This window comes from Passer domesticus, chromosome 2 (assembly GCF_036417665.1).
Source record: "Passer domesticus isolate bPasDom1 chromosome 2, bPasDom1.hap1, whole genome shotgun sequence".
In the NCBI taxonomy this organism is placed as follows: Eukaryota; Metazoa; Chordata; class Aves; order Passeriformes; family Passeridae; genus Passer; species Passer domesticus.
In genome coordinates, this window is record NC_087475.1 from 63454812 (window position 1) to 63476593 (window position 21782).

The window sequence follows — 21782 nt, forward strand, 5'->3', positions numbered from 1 at the left end:
TACTTGTTTTATAAACCAAATACTTGCTTGGAAGGCTTTCCAAGCTTTTGGAGTTGTGCTGACCAGTGTTGTGTGTTCCTCTGGTGATACCCTCACCTTCAGAGCTGGAATTAAACCAAAGTTGTGGTCAAAGGTGAAATGCATTTGAAATGGTCTGCATTCAGTCTGTGCCGATGCTAATACTGAAAGTTTTTTAGAGGTGGGAAAAAGCAACTTCAACTCCAATAGCATTGTGATAAATTCTTACAGTATTTCCAAGCCAGAGTATGCACTGTTAAGTGAGGGTTGTCAGGTGCACAAAGTGGTCTGTGTAAGACCATTATTCAGTAGCTGCTGTTACTGCTTTTAGGGGCACACCTGTGTCGTGGTACAGGCATTTGTTCTCACTTGGGTTAAGCAGTCTTATGCAGAAGAACTTGTGCTGTCTGGTGCAGGGAAGACAAGCCCTGGCACGATAACATTTTCTTTGACCTAAGTCTTGTTATTTATCTAGTTATTTTAATGGATTTTAGCTTTTTTTTGGTCTATTTACTGGAGTTTCTCTTTGAACTTTTGTATGTGCTGGAAGGAATTTGTTATGGTTGAGAAGCAGGGCTGAGAGCCAGGAAATCTTTTTGGCTGTGCCACAGATTTTCTGTTCCAGTCCTGGCAAAGTTTTCTATGACTTGGTCCTCAAGCTTCCCTCCCCATAAGAGCTCATTCACTTCCACACTGGTATGTGAGACTCTCTTGATTGCTACAGTTTGAAGCCCTTGGCTGGAGAACTCTCTGTTAAATATCATCTTGAGATAACTACAGTGGCTACTGAATGTGACAAAAATATAGACATTAAAAGTTTGTATTTTTAGATTAATTTCCAGCCAAGCAAAAGGATCCATTAAGAGACTTCATTTGTTTCACCTCCATAAGTCTCTGGAAAAATAGGTATAGAGGAAGCAGGACTGAGTATTTTGACCTTCTCAGCTGTCTTTTGGGGCTGCCTGCTCAGCCACTCTGAAGTCACTCTGCTTCTGAGAAGTGGCTCACTGCCACCTTAAAATGCAGTGGTGGTCTCCACCTATGCAGATAGAATGAAGCTGTTATGGCACTGAAAATTTCCCTTTTTTGTGTTGGTGGCAAGCAGGTCTTCAAATGAGCATTATAAAATTTAGGATGAACAGAGTATTTTTATCTAGCCAGCCTAATCCCTTCCAGCTGTTGCAGTGGCTGTTAAAGGCTCCTCCATGTCAGGAAACCTGTTAGCTTAACGCATATGTAATCACAAATTACAAGTAAAAGTTGGTTGTGTAATTACTTAAAAAGGGAAAAGGAAGATCAGGATAAAATTCCAGACTTCTTTCTTCTCACGCATTTGAAATGCTTCTCTTCCCTCTTTGAAATTGTTTCAGTTTCCTTTACAAGAGACACAAATGCTCCTCTCCTGCTTGTAGATAGAGGAAACAATTTCTCTCCTTCTGTATGAGTTTTTAGGCTGCTAGAGTACTTTCTTTTCCCCCTCTGCTCTTGCGTAGATGGTGTAAGTCTAGTTCATCTCATGGTAGGTCAGTAGAGGTTAGATAACATGAAATCTTTTTGAGATTTTATCTAGGGATTGATTGGTTTAAAAGGAATGGACTAGACAGCGAAGGAAGGGATCATAGAGATTAAAAGCTTGAAAAGTGGATGTTGACCTTCTTCAGAGGGAAGGAAAATGGAAAAAATACTGTAAACAATCTTTACAGCATGATTTTCAGTGGATAGGAATAGAATGAAAGGAATCTCTGAAATGTCAGGTAGGAAGAGAAATGCCTTAACTAGAACAAAATACCTGAGTTCCTAAACTTTCATTTGCATTTTTTTCTAACTTAAAAAAGTGGTTTTTCAGTTACTCTGCAAACGTGATTGAAATAACATCAATACTTGAAATTTCTGTCTGCTGTAGATGCAGGAAATAAGTTAAATGCCTTTCCCAAACACTGTGGCAAGTTCTGGCTCTACTCATTCTTATACTTTCTAAGTCCCAGGATTAAGAATTCAAAGTCTGAGTTAGCAGAAATTTGCCAGATGTTTCATGGCTAATTTTTTTTTACTCAAAATACTTTTCAAGTGCAGAACATGACTGTTTTAAGAAAACCTAAAATAAATTTAAAAATCACTTGCTATAGTAAGCAAACATTAAAAATTATAGGAAATAAGAAGCCTCTTACGTTATTTTGGAAACTCTTTCAAGCACAGGGGGTGAAGTGGTCAGGGTAACAGAACTTGTAGAAGAACATCTGTAATTTGTGTTGTTCTAAAGCAATTGCTTACTATTTTTTGGTATCTTTAGTGTAAGGTCTTGCCCACCATCTGTTCTTTGGGCAGGATTAAGGTAGTCTGGTTCTGTGTCAGGATTACTGGTGTTACTGCACTAGTTCTTGAACACATGATTATTTTCATGCCAAATTACTTGCAAATACTGCATCCAGTGCTTACAGCCTCTTTCAGTTTTGGCCAAATGGAGGCCTCTGACTTTGTATACAGAGGATTTTAACCTCTATTTGTCAGAGGCAGCAGGAAGCCCACAGTCACATTCCTATAATGCTTTTTATAAAGTATAACATTATTAAGTTATTGAAAGAGTTTGCCATAGTCATTCCATAAGATCTGTGTGAGTTCATATTGTTTAAAAAAACCAAAGCCCCATGACATTAATTTGGTTTCCTTCACAAAACCGGAACATAAGAAGTTAAAGGGGGAAGAAAAGTTTCATAAGAATTATTCAAGCTGGTAAGCTAATTAGTTTAGATAAATACTGACATGAAAATGCTTGTCAGGGGAAGACTGCTGCCAAAAAGCAGAACTTGGGCTTGATTAATGTGAAGAACTATTACTTTCTAAATGTGTAAGTCAGCAAATAACCTCTTTAAATTCTGCGTGATAAGATCACTTAAATGATTATTTAGCATATCATTAGTACTGGTAAACAGCAATTACAAATACTTCAGCTGACTTTCCCTTACAACTTCTCTTTCCTTCCAGCCCGTATCCTGAAGTTTTATGGCACCAGTTTGGTACTTTATGAACCATTTTACTGCACTGTTGACCACATTTAGCAGTTGCTTTTTCAGTGTGGCAATCAGCTAATACCTAGAACATAAGAAAGGAAATGTCAAAATTTTGGAAGATGGACAAAGGTCACACTTCCTATGTGATAATTAAATTTTTTTCTGCTGCAATCTTGGAGAAATGATTTCTCAAATACAAAACATAAATGATCCATTTTCACTGAATCTCTGTTAATAGGCTTTCTGAAAGTGGCAAGGTGTTTTTCTGGGAGACATTAGTTTGACCCTGGCAGGAGAGGGAAGGCTGGAACCCACATCTCATGCCCTGAGCAAGTGCTCTTGTTTTGAGGGATTCTTATCCTTTGCTGCAAGGGAGTGGGTTCTCTGAAAGAAAGGTGCTCCATCTGTGGAAGCATTCAAGCCCATGGGGGGATGGGGCTTTAAGCCACCTGGTCTAGGCAAAGGTGTCCCTGCCTCTGTGAGTGTTTTGGAACTAGATGATCTTTAAAGACCTTTTTAACCCAAACCATTCTATGATTTTGTGATAAAGTATTTAGCCTCAGAAGAAGGCACTACACTGAGAACAGAAGCTTTGTGCTGCAGTTCCTGGTGAGATATCCTTGCAATAGTATTTTGCTCCTCCAGTGAAGGTGGTAGAGGAAGCTCCAGGTAGTGTTGTACAGCCTACAATGTCCTGCACACCCTTTGCTCGAGTCTCTGGGTTTTGCCAACACTTCTTCAGCTGTCCGTGGTGGTTTAGTTGGTATGAGGTACCTCTTGTTGTGGAAGGATCCTACTTCTGATCACAAATACTCCCTTAACTTTCTCTGTACTTCCTGAACTCCTTGGGTTCTGATACAGTTTTTTATGGTTGATTTAAACAGTTTAAATGTGGGCTGTTGCTCAAAGTAATCCTGCTGCTGTCCATTTAAGCCTCTCTGCTTCTTCCTTTGTGCTGTGTGTACATATGCAGTCAGCAGATGAGGACAGCTATTTGGTTTAAAACTAATCCTAACAAATACATAATTTGCAGTCGTAGCTGTGCTAATGCTAAAGCAAGGGATGAGGCACGAAGTGCGGATGTGTAACTTGGCAAAGCACCATCATGCTGGAACTGATTTAAGGCAGTGGTGAAACAGTCCTGGAAGTGTTGTGGCAATGTTCAGCTTGGAGGCTTTCAAATCTGTATTGTTTAGACTCTTGGCCAGACTTTAGCCTAGTGTTTGGCAGTGTGAGGTTTAAAAGCCTCAGCTAAACTCAAGAGTGAGATCTGTGCTCTTGGTCTACTACCCTGTAATTTATTTTCGTGTAAGCTGTTTGGAATGATGATGTTTATAATGTATCAAAAGAGAGCCATGTATGCCTAATTGATTTTTCCACAAAGTAGGATAAAAATGAGCAGTAATGCAGACATGGTATGCATAGTCATGCTTTCTTACATAAGATTGATGGGGTTATAAAGGATGACAGCTTTCTAGGTAAATATCCGAGTGCATTGAAGATGCTGTAAGTTTTTTTACTGACTTAAGGGTGTTGGATGCTTTGGACCAATTGTCTTCACTCTTGGTATTGGCTTTTATTTTCATTGTCTCAGGCCAACCAGTCTAAAAAGTTAGAAAGTCACAGAAAAATAAATATACTGCAGGTACCTCATATCACCTACAGTTATAAAATGGACAAAATAGGTAGTCAGTCCTGAGATGCATTCAGGTTGAGGTTGTCATTTCTGGATCTAACCTCAGAATGCATGAATTTGCAGCCTCTTATTTCCTTGGAAGTAAATTATAAAACCTGTTTTGTTTTTTCTGTAGCTCAGCCATTGGTTTCTGTGATTCAGAGTAGCTATAGAAAATTCCCACTGAATGACAAATAAAGAACTCAATAAAGAAATAAAGAAGTCTACATATCAGAATTCCTACTGGATTGGAATGTCTTAGTTGATGTGCCTTGTATGAGCTTTTCTTAACAAGTCATGTATATGTAAGGCTTCTGACTGCTGTTCTGCTGTGCTTGTGGCCTCACTTTGGGTTTTAGTTTCTATATGAGTTTGACACCAGTATGTTTGTGGTGAAAGCAGTGGAGCTGCCCATAACAGATCCCACACTGACCAAAAGCATTTTCCTTACAGTGAAAGTAATGATAGCAGAGTAAAAGTGCATTCAAATCAAAATAACTCCTTTAAATTTGGCAGCTGTTTCCAAGTGTTCTTTGTTCATCTCTCTCTGAAATATCAGGTGTATGTATAGATGCCCAGATATACCTAAGTCAGTGTGAAATATCTATTTCTTTACCAGAAGCAATGTGGTGAAATCTCCAGGTCACCTTGTGTTTTTAAGTCTTCCTTTTATTCTTTATACTTTCTGAGGCAGCAGGTTATCCTGATTGAAATGCAACCTAGAGCTATGAGAGTTATGACTTCTTAATCTCATGTGAAATTATGTGAGAGGCAAGTTTGGGAGAAATGGCTGAGCTTGGTTCAGGTTTGTTTTTTCTAGAGCAAATATGAGAAGCTGTAAAATTCAACAGAATTTGGAATTGCATTATTGTCTACATAATGTGAGACCTTTACACACTCTGGAGCTTGAGAGTTAAACGGAAACATTTGGAGGGGGTGGTTTGTATAAGCTCAGCACTTTAAAATCCCTTGTAAGGAGAGGATATGTTCCCAGTCATCACAGCCTTCCTGCATCTGCTTACTCCACAGGAAGTAGACAGTAACAAGTTCGATGTGGTTGTTTGTAACTTCAGTGAAACAGAGCTGAAATACTTTGGGTCATGCACAATGACAGTTCATAAAGTGATCAAGACTTAAAATGAGTATATGATGCCTTTTAAAACACTGCTTTAAAAGAGATGCTACGACCAGATTGGTAGTACTAGCAGAGAGAGTTCAAAATGCTTTTGTTGGAAAACATTGGCAAGGAAAACATCTGCAGGAATATGTTTCAATGAAATTTCTTCAAAAAGGCTGACTGAAATAAAAGTTTAAAGAAGCTGATTAAGCTTTCCTTAAATTTTAGGGAAAAAACTAGGATTAAAAGACTTGAATTATCTCAAATTAGGATGCAAAGCATACTGGTTGCCTCAGAAACATTGAACTTGGGTTTTGCTTTGTTTAAAAATGACCAAGAATTTCTAACAATAAAAATGCAGACCTTTGATAGAAAAGCACATTGTTATTGAAGGATTTCACATTTGTCATTTGTGTTTTCTAGCAGGATATTTGTAGTTTAATGACATTGGGGAAGCATGTTTTGATCATTTAGTAATTGAGTGCACCTTATCACCTAAGTCAGTTTTACTGCTTTATTGATGTGTATTGACTCTTCATGTATTGCCTAATGTCATTGATTTATTGCTTCAGGAAGAGTCACATAAGTTTTTTCTATGTACATGGTGCAGTTTTTAATTATATGCAAAGGTCATATAATTAAAAGGAGCACGCATTGCACAGAGGAAGGAGAGAGCAGAGGCCATTAAATTTTCTTGATTTTAAATCCACCCCCTGCTCAGGAGAATCTGAGCACAAAAAAAAAAGCGGGCATCAAAAGTCTTGTCAGTTTTTCAAATCCTTTCTTTTGAAATGTTATTTTAAAAGGAGGCTTGGCTTCCTCATTAGCTTTGCCCCCAAAATTGAGACCCAGATGCCTGTGTCTTGGCAAGATTTAGCTTTTTAGTCCCCAGCTGGGTGTGTACTTCTCAACATGGCTTTTGTAGAGCCTCTCTGAGGTAACTGGTTGCCCTCACAGGTCCTGCACAAAGCCTCCAACCCAAGTTCTGGCTTCAGGCTCTGCAGTGGGTGGGCGAAGGGGCTGCAGGTGGGATGCTGATTGTGGGTCCTTCACTGCATACATGTGTAGCACAAAGGTTTCCTGTGCTACAGGGGAGGTTTCTGCATTGATGCTGCTCAAATGTGAAGGGGGGTGGTGGATCTGGTTTGTGGTGTTTTGGAAAAAACCCAACTAAATACGATCTTTATATTTTGTAGCTGTAGATTTTAAACCTTGAAGAAGATAAATGTTGTTTTCCTAGATCCCTGTGAATGCATCCAAATGGAAATGCAATGGGCATTAAACACCCTGCTGGAGTAGGGAGGTTGGACCAGATGCCCCACTGTGTTCCCTTTCAACCTTAACCATTCTGTGGTTCTCTAATATCCCACATAATTTTGCTCTAAATACCCGAGGGGGAAATGTTGAACCTTCCAGTGTGTTTTCCAGAGCCTGAGCTGGCCATCACTGATTAGTCTTCGTAAAAGAGTCTAGTGTGGCCATGAGAAAAGGCACTGAATATCATGTCTTACATTACTTTCTGAAAAATAGTACTGGCCTAGTTTGCAAAAATGTGAGCTCAAACTTCTTGCAGATGTAGATGTGGTCCAAGTGTGGTCTGCATTTACCACATCCACACGCTTGCTTAGACCTTAGATAAATTGTTTAGATTTTTTTGCACCTTTTTATTGGTTTAGCCCTTCTTTGCCAGTTTAGCTACATTACAAAAAAAGTAAAGTTGGTATATTGCATTGTTTTAAGGTTTATTTAGTCTTCTTTTTAAGGATCCTAGAATAACTTCATGTATATTCCATGTATAAGAATATTCCAACTATTCCATATTTTAGTAAGATACTTCTGACTGCTATTATTTACTAAAGGATACTCTTACATTTGATAATAATAGTTACAGTTGTTTGTCTGCTTCAGATCTATGCAAAGGTAATGCTGACCTAGTAATTCTGCTGACATAGTAATTCTTGCATTGTTTCTCCTATGGTTATACAAATTTATGGTTTGTAGTTATGGAAGCCATCTAATGCTGTAGATCAGTGAAATTACCCTTGAGGTTAGTGGTGAGACATGAAGGAAACACCAGAAAAAAGCTGGGGTGGTAAGGAGATCAATACTTTTTCTTTCTTTTTTTTTTTTTTTAGTAGAAAGCTCTGTAGTATCTTTTATCCCTTTTAACAAGGGTTGTAGTGACAGGACAAGGGAAGTGGCTTTGAACTGAAAGAGGTTGGGTTTAGATTAGATATTAGTTGGAAATTCTTTACTGTAAGGGTGGGAGACACTGGCACAGGTTGCTCAGAGATTCTGTGAATATCCCATCCCTGGAAGTGTTCAAGGTCAGGCTGGATGGGGCTCTGAGAAACCTGGTCTAGTGGAAGGTGTCCCTGCCCATGGCAGGGGATTGGACCCCTAGATGACCTTTAAGATCCCTTCCAACCCAAACTCATTCTGTGATCTGCGTCAGAATCAGCTGCAACTCTTTGAGAGAAAGCAGAGTGGAAAAACACTTAGTAATTGACAAAATAATAGATGTATACAATTACTAAAAAGTGAGTATGAAACATGTGTAACATAAAAAAATATATAGGTACCAGTGCTTTCCCAGTTTTTTTTTCAGGTCTGATAAGACAAGTTATTGAAAAGTTCAGGGTATTTCTAGTGATTTTTATACTATTTTGTATCACATTGTCAAAATTCAATTATTTATTTTCAGTTTGGGAAAAATGTTTTGTTTTTATTTTGTTTTTTAATGAACTCTAAATAAAAGCCCAACACCTTTGTTAACATTCTCTTGTTAATTTGATTTCCAGTGCAGTCTTCCTTATCTCTGTTATGCTGAATTTTGACTGTTAAATAACTGCTTGTAAGGCAGAAGTGCTTAATTGGAAATATCATCTTAAATTCTGCCAACTGAGCACTCAGAATCTCTGCATATGCTTCTGCTTCAAAAGTCAGGCACAGCAGGGTGGCTGCCAGGTCTTGTCTGCCTTGAGCTCATACCAGGGTATAGACAACTGAGCTTGAGATATCTCATCTTGATAGTCCTGCAAGTATTGGCTTAAATTGAGATCAGAACTCTTCTCAGAGGGTGGGTTTCTGCCCAGAATGTTGTGATGTGGATAGTTTTGTTACAGCTTCAGGTTTTTCTTCTTTGTCATGTGTAATTTTCTTCATATGGAAATGTTTTCCAGATTTGGTTGATAAATGCATGACATAAAATGGTTTTCATGCTCATGTTGGCATGTTTTCTTACAAAACATGGCATGTTGTTTTTGGAACTTCATTTTGTGCCATTTTTCCTTTCTAGATTATATGAAGTACAATGCAAGATATTTACAGTCCTTTTTTTTCTTTTAAATATCACAAGCAGTCTGCTCTTAATGGTTTGAAGACATGTAAAAACCCCTAGCTAGTATTATCTTTTCTGGGGAATTGCTCTTTCTGTGTATGACGCTTGGTCACATCCTCTGCAGGTTATCTGTTATATCTTCTTTTGCTCAGTCTGTAATTGGTGGACTCCTTGGTTACATTGCTAAAAAATATTCTCCTGTTCTTTCAAAAACCACTGTCTACAAAGTTTCTTGGCACACTTACTGTTTTTAGGTTGTTAAGAGGATTGTTTATTGTACATTGTACCTAAATGTGTCCAGCTAATGAGAATTTGGAAAGAGCACTAAACTTGAAACTGAATCATGGGCTTTAACCGAAAGTCTCAGAGACACTTCATTGTCATCTTTGCACTTGTGCTTGTGAAAATATTTCCCAGAACTGCTCTTAATTGTTTTTCTGGGGACTGGGACTGTGTAAATGAAACTGATAGAAAATGTGAGGCAATGCTATGACAATTTTATTGTTACAATAGTAATTATGTAAATAAGTTGTCTTTACCAAGATAGGCATTTTGTGACCTAGAAGTTCCTCTGAAGAAAGTAAGTGCTTGAGTGCTATTTTGCTCTCCAGTGTAAGAATTTTTCCTGCATAGTAATAACTGTAGAGCTGTTATTTCTAGTACTGTGTGATGTTAGTTAACATAATGGTCCCTTAAAGCATCTCTCCTCTACTTCCTGTGCTGAAAATCATTACGCCCTTTAGTTTTTTCACAGCTTAAAGCTGTTGGAAAAATTCTCAACTTCAAGATTTTTTTTCTTGATATATTGTCATTTCCAGCAGTCAAGTGGCTTACATCAGGTGGGTTTTGGTTTATTGTACACAACTTCCTGTGCAGATAGTGGCGGGAAACTGGTATTGATTCAGTTGTCCTTGAGACCTTTGGCTCTTGCCCAGAAATCTTGAGATTTTTCCAAGAATTAGTCATGCTGAAGCCTGGCTGCCCTGGGAGCTAGATGATAAACTTGCTAATTACTTCAGATACAGATTGTTTCTGCAGCAGCACTGCCAGCGCAGTACACAGATCCCTCTGGAAGATGCTCACAGCAATTGATTCCGGGAAAAAAAGTGTGGCAAATGAGCCTAAAATTATATTTTCTTGGATAATGTTCAGGATAAAAAAGCAAGGATTGCTGTATTTTGTAGTGCTTTCTGTACCTGCATGTGCACTTGTGTGATTTGAGCAGAAAAACTGCTGAAGGAAGTGAGGCAAGAGCTGCAAGCCCTGTAGTAGCAGCCTGCCCAGGGTCATCCTGAGCAGTGTAAAGAAAACAGTTGCATACAAGCATAGTTCTGCTTGTAGACTGTCTTCCAAAATTCCTTTCAAAGTGGTTTTTAAAAGGTTAGTCTCACAGGCTTGGCAAACAGGAGCAGTCCTAATGACCAGGGTTTGTTTTTTCCCCTCAGTATTGAGCTGGTTGCTGAGCCACAAACCAGTAACTGTGTCAGAAGTTCCCAATTTGCCAAGCATTATCACTGGTTTGTGTAATATTTTTGAACATAACCAATAGTTTTAGTCACAATGTTGACAGAAGATCTATCATCTTTATGGCTAAAAAGTGTTTTCACATAAGTCCTTCTGCATTGCTAGGAAGGGTATTTTCATGATGCTCTTGAAGAGTGAGGTGGGTCCTGTGGATCTTTGCTAAGAGATGCTCTAAATCATAGAAAATTGGTTAATTGGCATTCATTTGGTGAAGAGTAATTTTAGGAGCAGAGGGGCTGAAAAGTATGGTATTGATCATTCTGAAATAATGTCTGATTTCTAACAAAGTTTGCCAGGTCTTTCCAGACACTTCTGAGGAAGAGTAGATTGTTGCAAAGCTGTGAGGGGAATGGATTTGCAGCGTCATTTAAAGCAGTGAAGTGTAAGATGTATATTCAGGCTGTGGCAGCCTGGCTTTCCTTCTCTGGGGAGATTTGAACTCTTTTACCACCAGATAAAAGGAGATCCTCACAAAGCTGGATGACTCTTAAATGCTCAAGATGGGTGGGATAGGAATAGGGCTTGTATTAAGCAAACACACACTGTATGGAGTTAAAAGCAGATCTGCCAGTATTCTTAAATGAATTAAACTATTAACACTGTAGTTTGTTTTTCTCTATAAATTTTGTAAAAACAAGCCCTAGTACGAACATAATTTATACAACACAACCCTTGTGTGAAATTAGGACACAATCCTTAATTTATTTGATTTTTTTCATGATCAGTACTAATTCAGTTTAGACTGTGACATCTACTTTGATTTAGCAGGTCTGAATTATTTCAGAATTCTGGAAACTAATTGTCACATGAAACTTCTGAAAACAAGGTTGCAAACAAAAGCCAACATTCTGGGCATGCAGTTTTCCCTTGGGAAAAAGGGTTGGAAATAGCTTGTCCTGATCCAGTGCTTGCACTTCCATGCCAAAGGTGTCAGTTCTAAACTGGCTCTGTTTTGCCTTACAAAATCACTGCCATCTTTTATGACATTATGAAGAAGAACATGTCTCAACATAGTATTGTATTGACTGGTTTAATAATTTGAAAACAAGCAAAAGAAAAAAAGAAAGCCTGAGGCAAAAAAACCACCCAGCACCCAAGGGACCTTGGCACTGAGATATATACATAGTTAAGTGCTAAATATTGCATTAAAATTTAATGTGAACAGATAACTAAAACCTGAAAATACATTAGGAAATTACTACCAAGAAGAAAAACATAAAGCATATAGAAAACAAAGACAAAAGGAGATTTTTTAAATAGTGACCTACTAATAGCACTGTTTAGAGTGAAGCTGCTCAGAGCTTTTCTTCTGTAGTCTGTGGATACACCCAAATCCCAGGGTGGTTCTTCCTCATATATAAGGATCTAGGGTTTTTTAAAGTCTTCATGGAAATCAAAGTCCAATCCAACATGTAGCTGGGATAAAGCCAATATACAAAGACTGGGAAACAGGGAAGCACCTGTGTGTCCTGTAGTTTAACTGTAGCCAAATAAAGAGTAACAAATAAGAAATTCTGCCTGTTTTTTTCTATAAAAGGAGCTTTCAGATGGGGAAAAAAATCACTGCAGATGCTTGTGATGGAAGTGTTGCTGCAGGGAAGCATCCTGCAAAGCCCCACTTAATTCACAGAGTTTAGCCTTGGAGAGTTAGTTAGCTCTGGGTATTTTGAGAGGGAACTGAGTTAAATTTCAGCCTATTCTTCATTCTAATTCCAGTGGCCTTTTGACCCTGAGAAATTTTAAGTCCTCATTTCTTGCTTTCTCACTTTTTGCACTAAAAAAATGGGCTTTCTGTAGCCATCACAGAGAAGTCTCGAATGAAAATCACCATTTTGCTTAATTACTGAAATTCATTCTGTGGCTGCATCTAGTAACATTAATCACTTGCTGAGCATTAAATTAATGTAAAAATTGCAAATCTTCTTTCATGTTAAAGCAATGCATTGGAGGTGACCTGTTCACCTGAAGTGCTGCTTAAAAGCTTTAAAAAGCAATATGAAATTTGTAAAAGATAGCGTGAATAACATCGCTTTAGAAACAAGTTCCTGATAAACATTCCTGTTCAATTAAGCTGGACCCGGGGGTTAAAGTTCTTTTGTGATTATTACTTAGAGGACTGGTAATTGCCTGGTAAATGATGTTGTATTTCTCTCATTTGAGTGTTGAATACCAAATTGTGGACTGAAGCTGAAATTTGCCCTGATAAGCTTGGAAACGCCCTTCAAGCTGCAGAATGCACTTTGAATTCGTGGAATAGAAGCGTTTTTCACGTTCAAGTATAAAGAAAGGAGACACGGCTGTAATTAAATCCATCAGGTTTACAGTGTGAGGGTAGTTGCACTTGAGAAAACACATCTCTGTGTTTCTGCATTCTGCACAGGTTTTTTGTGAGGCATCAGTCTTGTCAGTGCGGCACCTACTTCTCCAACTACGTGGCCGTGCACTTGGAAGGGCACCCGTGAGAGTGGTAGGGGTCTGGGGAAAGAGCAGAGGGAGCTGCACCTGAAGTCTGAGAGGAAGGTGGAAATGGTGATCAACAAAACACCTACTTTAAATGTCACTAGGTCTGAAAGCTAAATAACCTCTTTCTGCTCATGCAGCCACAGGGCTGACAAGTGTGTGCAGCCAGCACAGGTGACAAGGCTGTGGTTTGCCCAGGGACATACATTGAATGGGGCTTTCTCACACCCTGCCATTGCTGGTGCTGGCAGCTCTGCACTGCTGGGGCCAGCTGGGTTGCAGAACCCTCTTTTCTTGCCAGCTTTTTAACCACAGCATCAATTAGTATTTGTGGGAACCAAAAGAGATGTGTGGGATTCACTGCATCTTGCTGTTCGGGCTCTATGGGTAGATGTTTCTACACAAAAAATATCCTCTTGCTGAAGATAGCCCAGCTAACTGATGGAAAGCAGCAGTCAGTTCTCTACCTTCCTGTCAGATAAAATTCCACATGCTAATCAGGTTATGGAGTAGGTTGTTGTCAATAAATGCACAGCATCTTGTACTTTGTGTTCTGCTCTGCTCCCAGCCTTCGTGGTGTGGCTGCCCTGTCTGTTCTTACTGCTTGTTCTGGCTCTGTGATTCTCTGCAGAGCAGACTTAAATCTGGGTTTGCTTTCTCTGTCAGCTTTCTGATGGTTTAGTTGAATTTTGTGGAGGTTGACTGATTGTTGAGGCAGGTAGAAGAGGAGTGGAAATGATGCAGAAATAGGCAGATCCCTTCCGTGTGTAGCAAACTGCTGTGTCCCCATACCTTATCTAGTGGGATCACACTCAGAATAATGTGAGCAAAATTGGAGCAGGGGTGAGAGAGGACCTGGAACTGCTGGTCTCAAGTGCTAACTCAAGAATAGTAAATTTTGCTTCTCTTTCTAGACCTCTCATTCCGTTTCATCAACCCCTTTTCTTCCTTCACTAAAAACAATACTTTTCCAGTCATTAATCACTAAAATGTGATGTGAATGAAGCAGGGCTCACTCTTAGTCAAGATATGTCAACTCTTAGTCAAGATATCTCAGCAATGATTGCTCTGGAAAGAAATTCGGATTCCTCAGAGCAAAGTGAAGTGCTGGTGGGAATAATAAAAAAGGAAAAGGCCAAGTGGCCAGAAGAATGAGAAATGGAGGTCATGTGCCTGCAAGGGCAGCACTGAGAGACACAAGTGAGAAGTGCATGCACTCCTAAATGAAGGGAAAAATGATGCAAACCAGCCCAAGAGCTGAACTGGTTGAGAAATGATGGAGAAACAGCTATGTGGTTATGAATCACTAACTGGTTTTTTTTTTCTGCTATGGATGAAACAGCTCCAGTATTGCCAAAATTATAATTTAAAAATTGCAGTGTGAAAAATTGTAAATCTTGTCACTCTCATCTTGTTACTCTGAATTTCTATTTGATGCGCTTAAAAAAGGTGCTTTTCTTCAGGAATAAGTCTAAATAAGGAATGTCTTACTGCTAGTTTTAATTCTAGTAAATGTAGTCTACTTTTACTAGGCTATTTCTTGTTGCCTTAGCCAGGTGATGCTGCATGCTTTACATGCATGCTGTGCTCCTGTTCATAGCTATAGATTTGTCATCTGTGCCAGTGCATTTTAATATCTAAAATGTGCATGTGGAAGATCAAACAGACCAGGAACCATGAGACAGTGTGTTGTTTACAGAGCAATGAGCTGACAGATGTTACTGCTGTCTTTTGGGAAGATCATTAGAAGAAATTGCTGCATGCCTGGTTTTGCCCACTTAATCCTGAGTTTTATGGCACTGCTTCCCTCACCTCTCACTCTCAAGAAGGCACATATTTGCTGCTCAAATGTTCTCTGTTGCTTCAGGAATTCTGGTGCTGAACTGGTGAGAGGCAACATCAAGGATGAGTCTCCTGCTTAAAGAAAATAAAACAAACAGAAGCCATCAACCCTGTGCTTTCAAATCTGTTAATAAATATGGTGTCAAAATACTTTCTCAGTATTCTTGCTGTCTCAGCATAATTCTATTGTGTGTGACACGCAGGCAGGCTGAGATTTTGTTTCTGCAGGACTGCTGTTTATTGCTAATGTCAGCAGAAGGGTGGTTTCAGTCAGAACCTCCTCCATCCCACTTACATCCTCTCTGCTCCTGCTCTCTCACCTCCTACCTCGAGCTCTTAGTTTCTGATGTGTTCCAGAGGACTTGGTTAAAGTACAGATAGTTAGACTCAAATCAAAATTAGGGTTTGCTTTGGGCCATGAGGGCAGAGACTTAATGTATCCAGAGTCACTCTAACTCTTTTCAGGGGTGGCTCTGGAACCTGATACTGCAGAGACTGAATAGTCCCCAGTGCAATTAAGTGACTGTGGTTTATATTATCAAGTATAAAATATTGGGTAGATGTTGTAGCAAAAATGGATTGACAGTAGGTAATGGGCTGAGGTTTCCTTTAGCTGTTTTTTGGGTGTTGGATGGTTTGGTTTTGGATTTTTTTAGGGTGGTTGGGAGGATTTTTTGTTTGTATTGTTCTGTGGTTTTTGATATGTGACCTTTTGTGTGTTTTCTTGTGTTGATTGCTTTTCTTTTCAGAAATGGCTTTAATAAGAAGTAGTAAGGGACTCTAGAATACAACTAATATAACTGTCTCAAATCTGCAGTTAACCTATATCTAATGGACTGCTGTTGAAACAGGAAAAAAAGCATTTGATGTATTTAATAACTCAAAGTTAAATGGTTAAAATTCATCTTGTAAAGTAGGAGTGTTCTGAAGTACTTCAAAGCTTTAATCTTCTGTTGAGGTTCACGTTTTGCTGGTTGGTTTTAGAGATGGAATGAAATTCATTCAGAGTTGTTGTCTGTTCTTAGTGTGATGCAGGATTCCTGTCATTTTTCCAGGGGTCGCCTCTGTTTGATCTTATCAAGCAGTCAAAAGAGCGAGAAGGCCAAGCTGATCAGCCTGAACCCACTTCTACTCCCAATATGCCTTTCCAGCACAACCACACTGCTGCAGACCTGTAAGTGAATGCCTGAGGTCTAGGGAAATGTGAAACTGATATTGTCCTTAGTACTCAAATCCAGCTGTATTCTGTTTTCCTACTTCTTAGGCTTGGTACTTAAGTTTTGTTAAACCATTGTATTTGCAGGTATTTATTATACATTGAAAGTTAAATATTTCAAATATTTGAAATATTTTTCCCCAGCCCCATACAATATGCAATTGTAAGCTGTTACATTATTTGCCTAGGAATAAACAAGTCCCTGTATCAGGTATTGGAGATAACAGGTCACAGCCATTTATTTCTTCTAATGGGGAAAAGGGAAGAGTTCCTGCAAGTACTGTTCATATAGAATTGAATAATGAAATTTCTTCATCCTGTGATGTTAAATGCTTAATATGTGTTGCACCTCCAGCTATCTTTCTCCTGTGAAATCTCCTAAGAAGAAGGCTCCTCTAAGTGCTACTTCCCCTCCAGATGGTCAGCCTGCTGTGACCCCCCAAACACAAAAACCACAGAAATCTACCTCCCTCTCTCTGTTCTACAAGAAAGGTTTGTTCCTTCTGCATGTGCTGACATTGCAAAGTTATCTCTTGTAGTTTATCCTTTCTGGGTTTTGGCACGCAGCATTTCTGAAAAGTTTGTTGTAGAATCTGTAGTGAACACCAGGCAAACCTCTGGAAGAAAGGGCAAAATGGTGCCAGCAGGTGGTTCCTGTGTGCACTCTGTGAGTTGGAAGTGAAGACTTCCCTCTCCTGGCTGTAAGAATGTCCATATGGGCTCAGATGGAGGGCTCTTCTGTCATAGCATCCTTTTCCCAGCAGTGACCATAAAGAGATGTCATGTCAACCCGGACAACTGGGCAGACATGGCTGGTGCTTTCCCAGGCTTGATCTTCATCCCACTTGGGAGATTTGAACCTTTTGTGTTGTGTCTGCTTAGTAACTCTCAGCAGTTTCATGTTCCAGGTGCTTGTTTGAATTGACATCGACATACGTGTGCACTGGTGTTTGGTGTGGCCTTCCATATTGTCCACTGTCTCTTGTATGAAAACCTTTTCCATTTATTTTGAGCCTGGCTTCTACTATCTTCACTTGATGTCTGGTAGTTTTTTCCTTGGAAACAGTGAGCAGTACAATGCTGTCCCTCCTTCATTGCATTCCTTTCATTTTGTATACCCCTGTTACAACAATTTCAGTTTATTTTACTTTGTTTCTGAAGTGTATCTGCTGGCCTATCGTCGACTCCATACCCTGTTCCTTCACCTTCTCTCCGACCATCCTGACCTGGAGCCCTTGATCTGGACCCTCTTCCAGCACACACTGCAAAATGAGTATGAGCTAATGAGAGACAGGCACCTGGACCAGGTAACGTGAACAAAAAAAAGTTTTAAAAAGTTAAAAAGACTCTCCTGAACAAAATCTTCTTTGTATGTTCTTAGCCATTAGAAATTGTACTCTGAGGTTCTTATTAATCTGTTGATCACTGAAAGGAGGCCTTAGTTTAGACTGAAGTCTGTCATCTCAGTTTTTTAAGCACTGGCAATTACTTGATATGGCACCTTCATATACCATTTTGAGCTTTTATCAAAATAACAAAGACAGACCACAATTTCTAATCATTTGCCTAAAAGTACAGTGATTTTCTTTGTGAAGACAACATGTGTGGCTGATAAATTTTTTTGTTATTCTACCCTAAAATTGCAGCAAATGGTAGGAGTTTAAGAAGGTTATTATCAGCTCCAATTAGTTGTTTGTCACATAGAAATGGAGGTAGCATTATGTTAACTTATGTTCTAGAAGTTCTTTCTAATTTGAGTTGTCTGCTAGTTTGTAGGGCACAATCAGTAAAAGAAAGTTATTTCTTAACTTGAAATGAAGAACCTGAATTAATTTTCAATTGTCTTGTTTCTTTAATAGATCATGATGTGTTCCATGTATGGCATATGCAAAGTAAAGAATGTAGATCTTCGATTTAAAATGATAGTTTCAGCATACAAGGAGCTTTGCAACACAAATCAAGAGGTATGAAAGTCCTTAAATGTTATTCCTCCATAAAAATCTTAAAAACTTAATTATTTTCCCCTGAAATAAAAATAAACTACACTTGAACATACAAAAGAAAACTTCTGCTGCATTGCATCTCCATTTTGTGGAGGAGAAAACTGACTCTAATACTAAATATCTGTTAAATATCTTGCATAAATAGTTTGGTAACTCTCCTCAGAAAAAAAATTTCATTCCATCTTTTGAAAAATACGTCACAATGGTTTATGACTGTATATGGAATCTAGATGAAAAATTTATGTCTAGCGCTAATAAGATTTTCAAAAGTAACACAAGTTTCTTTATGAGTTGTCTAAGTTCCTTGGAGCATTAAGGGAAGAGAAGCAGATTATTTTCTACTGAAGCTTTCAACAGAAACACAATTTGACAGCAAATAGAGATGTATGGCTATATATCAAACAGCTGTGTATGTATTAAAATTGCAGGCTTAATTCTAACATGAAGAAGCTCCTTCCTTCACAGGAACTTCAATTGATATTTTTGCACAGCACAGTATATGAAATCTATAGAAAAAGCCTCACAGTTAATGGAACTGTAGCATCCTCTCAGTAGCAGAATTTCTCATAGCATATTTGTGGATCTTGGCTAAACTCCAGACTTCTGTCTCCAAGCCTATAGAACTATTTTATCCCCATCAGGTCAGTAATGAGTTTTTTAGCCTTCCAAGGCATGCACAGTAGTCTAGACTTTTTGACACATGTGTGTGAAAGCAAATAGTTCTTAAATTTGGAAAATGTTAGAACTGTGTTCACACCAAAGGGCTGTGCCAATTAATGAAGTAGGTGCTTGTACTGGTGTTCAAACACATTTGGAAAAATCTCCAGCAGTTTAGAGAAGTTACAATGGCTTGCATACAACTCATGTGCCATCCTAGCTCTTAATCTAACACAGACTTTGAGTGACTTTATGAGTTTGTCAAATATAAAATTTTCATTCCTTTTATTTTTTTTAATCTGTGTATGACTTTCTCACTCTATGCAGACTTTCAAACGTGTTCTTATCCGAGAAGAACAATATGACTCCATCATAGTCTTTTACAACTTAGTGTTCATGCAGAAGCTGAAAACAAACATTTTGCAGTATGCTTCCAGCAGGGTAAGCCATTAGCTCTGTTCCATTATTCAACAGACTAGAAATATATAGGCAATAAAAGCTTAGGATTATTTTATTATTTTTATAGCCTCCCACTCTGTCACCAATCCCACACATCCCTCGCAGTCCGTACCAGTTCTCCAACTCTCCTCGGCGTGTCCCTGCTGGCAATAACATCTACATCTCACCTCTGAAGAGCCCATACAAATTCTCTGATGGGTTTCAGTCACCCACAAAGATGACTCCAAGGTCTAGGTATGTTGTTGACAAGCATTTTTTTTGACTAAATTTAAGGTATTTGGGGGGATTTTAGTGGAAGCAAATTGAAAAACTGCAGTCTAGTTTGTCAGTAGTCTGTGGCTATCATATAATTTCGGGTTAATAGTTTTTTTCCCTGTATTTGGAATCTAGTCATCATTCAATGCTTTTCTCCTGTGCTCAAGGAGGTTTTTTGTTGGTTTTTCCGCTTTTTTTTTAACTCCCCACCAAAGAGGAGTTTCCTGACCTAGTTGCTATAAATGTTGGCTTTGACCCTGCATCACACTCCTGAAAAACACAGATGAGCTTTGTCAGCTTCTTTAAAGACAAAATACTTTTTTGCAACAAAATGTTTGTTTAGCTGGCTGAACAGAACGTTTCATACTGTTGGTTACTGGTTCTTAGCAGATGAGGATAACAGTAAATGTACCAGATTCCACTGGCTTTTCCAGACTAGGATCAAGTGAGTCCCACTGTGCACAAAAGTTTAAATGTTGTTGGGTTGGGTTGAAGTCCTGCATGATTTTGATTAGCAGACACCTAAAGGTAGAGATGAGAGGATGATTGTCTGGGCACCCAGCCCTGAAGGGTCTTCTTGCTGATACAGGACAGACTACGGGGGCCTCTGATTCTTTCAAGCCACAATTTCATTTCTGTGTGATTCAGTTCATTTGGTGATTGAGCATTCAGTGGCTCAGAGAGAAATGTCTCAGCACAGTAAAGCACAGTATGGATTTGCACTGTTAACGCAGAGAGAGAGGAGAATAGACCTTGTTAATGCCTTGTGCTAACCTGTGCAAATTAGTCAATGCTTCTGTCATTGTTAAATGGAGCTTAAACTTCTCTTCTTCATTTGGCAGAATTTTGGTGTCCATTGGAGAATCATTTGGGGTGAGTTTTAACATCTTTGATGTCTGTTCTTAAGTGCATGTAACTTCTGGAGGAATGGGGTAGCCTGCTCACATCTCTAGAGCAGGCCAATGAGTATACCTGATTTAATAGAGTAATTATAGGGAAGGTCTGTTAATTTCTTTCAAATATCCAGACTTCACCTTCAAAATGTGTTGCATTTTATTTTAGTTGCTTTGGCACAAGATAAGGGTCCTTAAAACTCCAGAGTTTTGCAACTCCTAATTTTTTGTCGATAATCTGGAAAGTTGGTGTGTTTTCAGTGGTGGCAATTCTTGCCCTATTTTCTTGTCACTTCAGACTTCTGAAAAGTTTCAAAAAATAAACCAGATGTTGTGCAACAGTGAGTGCCAGCTGAAGCGCAGTGCAGAAGCAGGAGCTGCTGCCCCGAAGCCACTGAAGAGGCTGCGCTTCGATATAGAGGGGACAGACGAGGCAGATGGAAGGTGAGAGGTTGCCCTGAGCTTTTCAGAGATCTTGCATGTATTGGGCTCTCAGGGCCTTCATCTTGACTTCTTCCTGATATCCTGTCTTGTGGTAATTTGTGAGCTTTAGCAGCTGTAACAAATGAGAGATGGAAGCATGAAGCTCCTCAGTTACATGTTTTGATGTCAAAAAGCGACTCCCTTGATTTAAAGTTTAGGTTATGAAGGTAAAAAGATATTTTTATTAACATAACCTTATGCTTTCTTTCTGTAGCAAACACCTACCCCAGGAGTCCAAGTTCCAACAAAAGCTTGCAGAAATGAGTGAGTATTACTTTTCTCATCATCTTTAGAGCACTGAGTGCCTTGGATAAGAGAGCTTGGGCCCACTTAGATGAAAACATTGTTCAACACTGATGTGATTTGGGTCATTTGCTTAGCTTTTGTACTTCCTGCATATAATCTTGAAAATGCAGATTACAAAATGGAAATTTATGTACCCAGGAAAACCGTATGTAGGTTTTTTGTTGCTTTGCTTTTATAGGGAAATGTCTGAGACTGCTTTTCCTTATACTGTGGGTCAGCATTTCTTTCAGATCTTATGGCATCACTTTTCTTTTTTGAAAAGAAAGTGAAATCTAGCTCATGAAAAGCAAAAAGGCCCCAACCCCACATCTGAGTTGTATTTTCCACTTGTGAGAAGGAGCACACTTGGCCTGGCCAGACATTCTCACTCTCTGAGAGTCTGAGCTCTGCAGCTGAGCAGATTTGCCCATTAAAAAGTCTTACATTGTTCATCAAGATAGAGTGTGGATCCAGGCACCTCTATTTTAAGGCATGGAAAATGTTTCAGTGTTGACTTATGGCAGGGGTTAAGAAGGAGAGCTCTGTC

At 38.9% G+C, this 21782-nt stretch overlaps 1 protein-coding gene across 1 annotated transcript in view; it reads left to right on the top strand.

Annotated features, from left to right (window-relative positions):
• The window catches only part of RB1 (RB transcriptional corepressor 1), a 71455-nt gene that overhangs the window by 47239 nt on the left and 2434 nt on the right, over nucleotides 1-21782 (top strand). Inside the window, exons 18-26 of the mRNA XM_064408779.1 lie at nucleotides 16040-16158; nucleotides 16556-16692; nucleotides 17362-17507; nucleotides 18060-18164; nucleotides 19188-19301; nucleotides 19387-19553; nucleotides 20417-20447; nucleotides 20766-20911; nucleotides 21165-21214. Coding sequence (XP_064264849.1) covers nucleotides 16040-16158; nucleotides 16556-16692; nucleotides 17362-17507; nucleotides 18060-18164; nucleotides 19188-19301; nucleotides 19387-19553; nucleotides 20417-20447; nucleotides 20766-20911; nucleotides 21165-21214 — 1015 coding nt within the window. The remainder of the gene's footprint in view (nucleotides 1-16039; nucleotides 16159-16555; nucleotides 16693-17361; nucleotides 17508-18059; nucleotides 18165-19187; nucleotides 19302-19386; nucleotides 19554-20416; nucleotides 20448-20765; nucleotides 20912-21164; nucleotides 21215-21782) is intronic.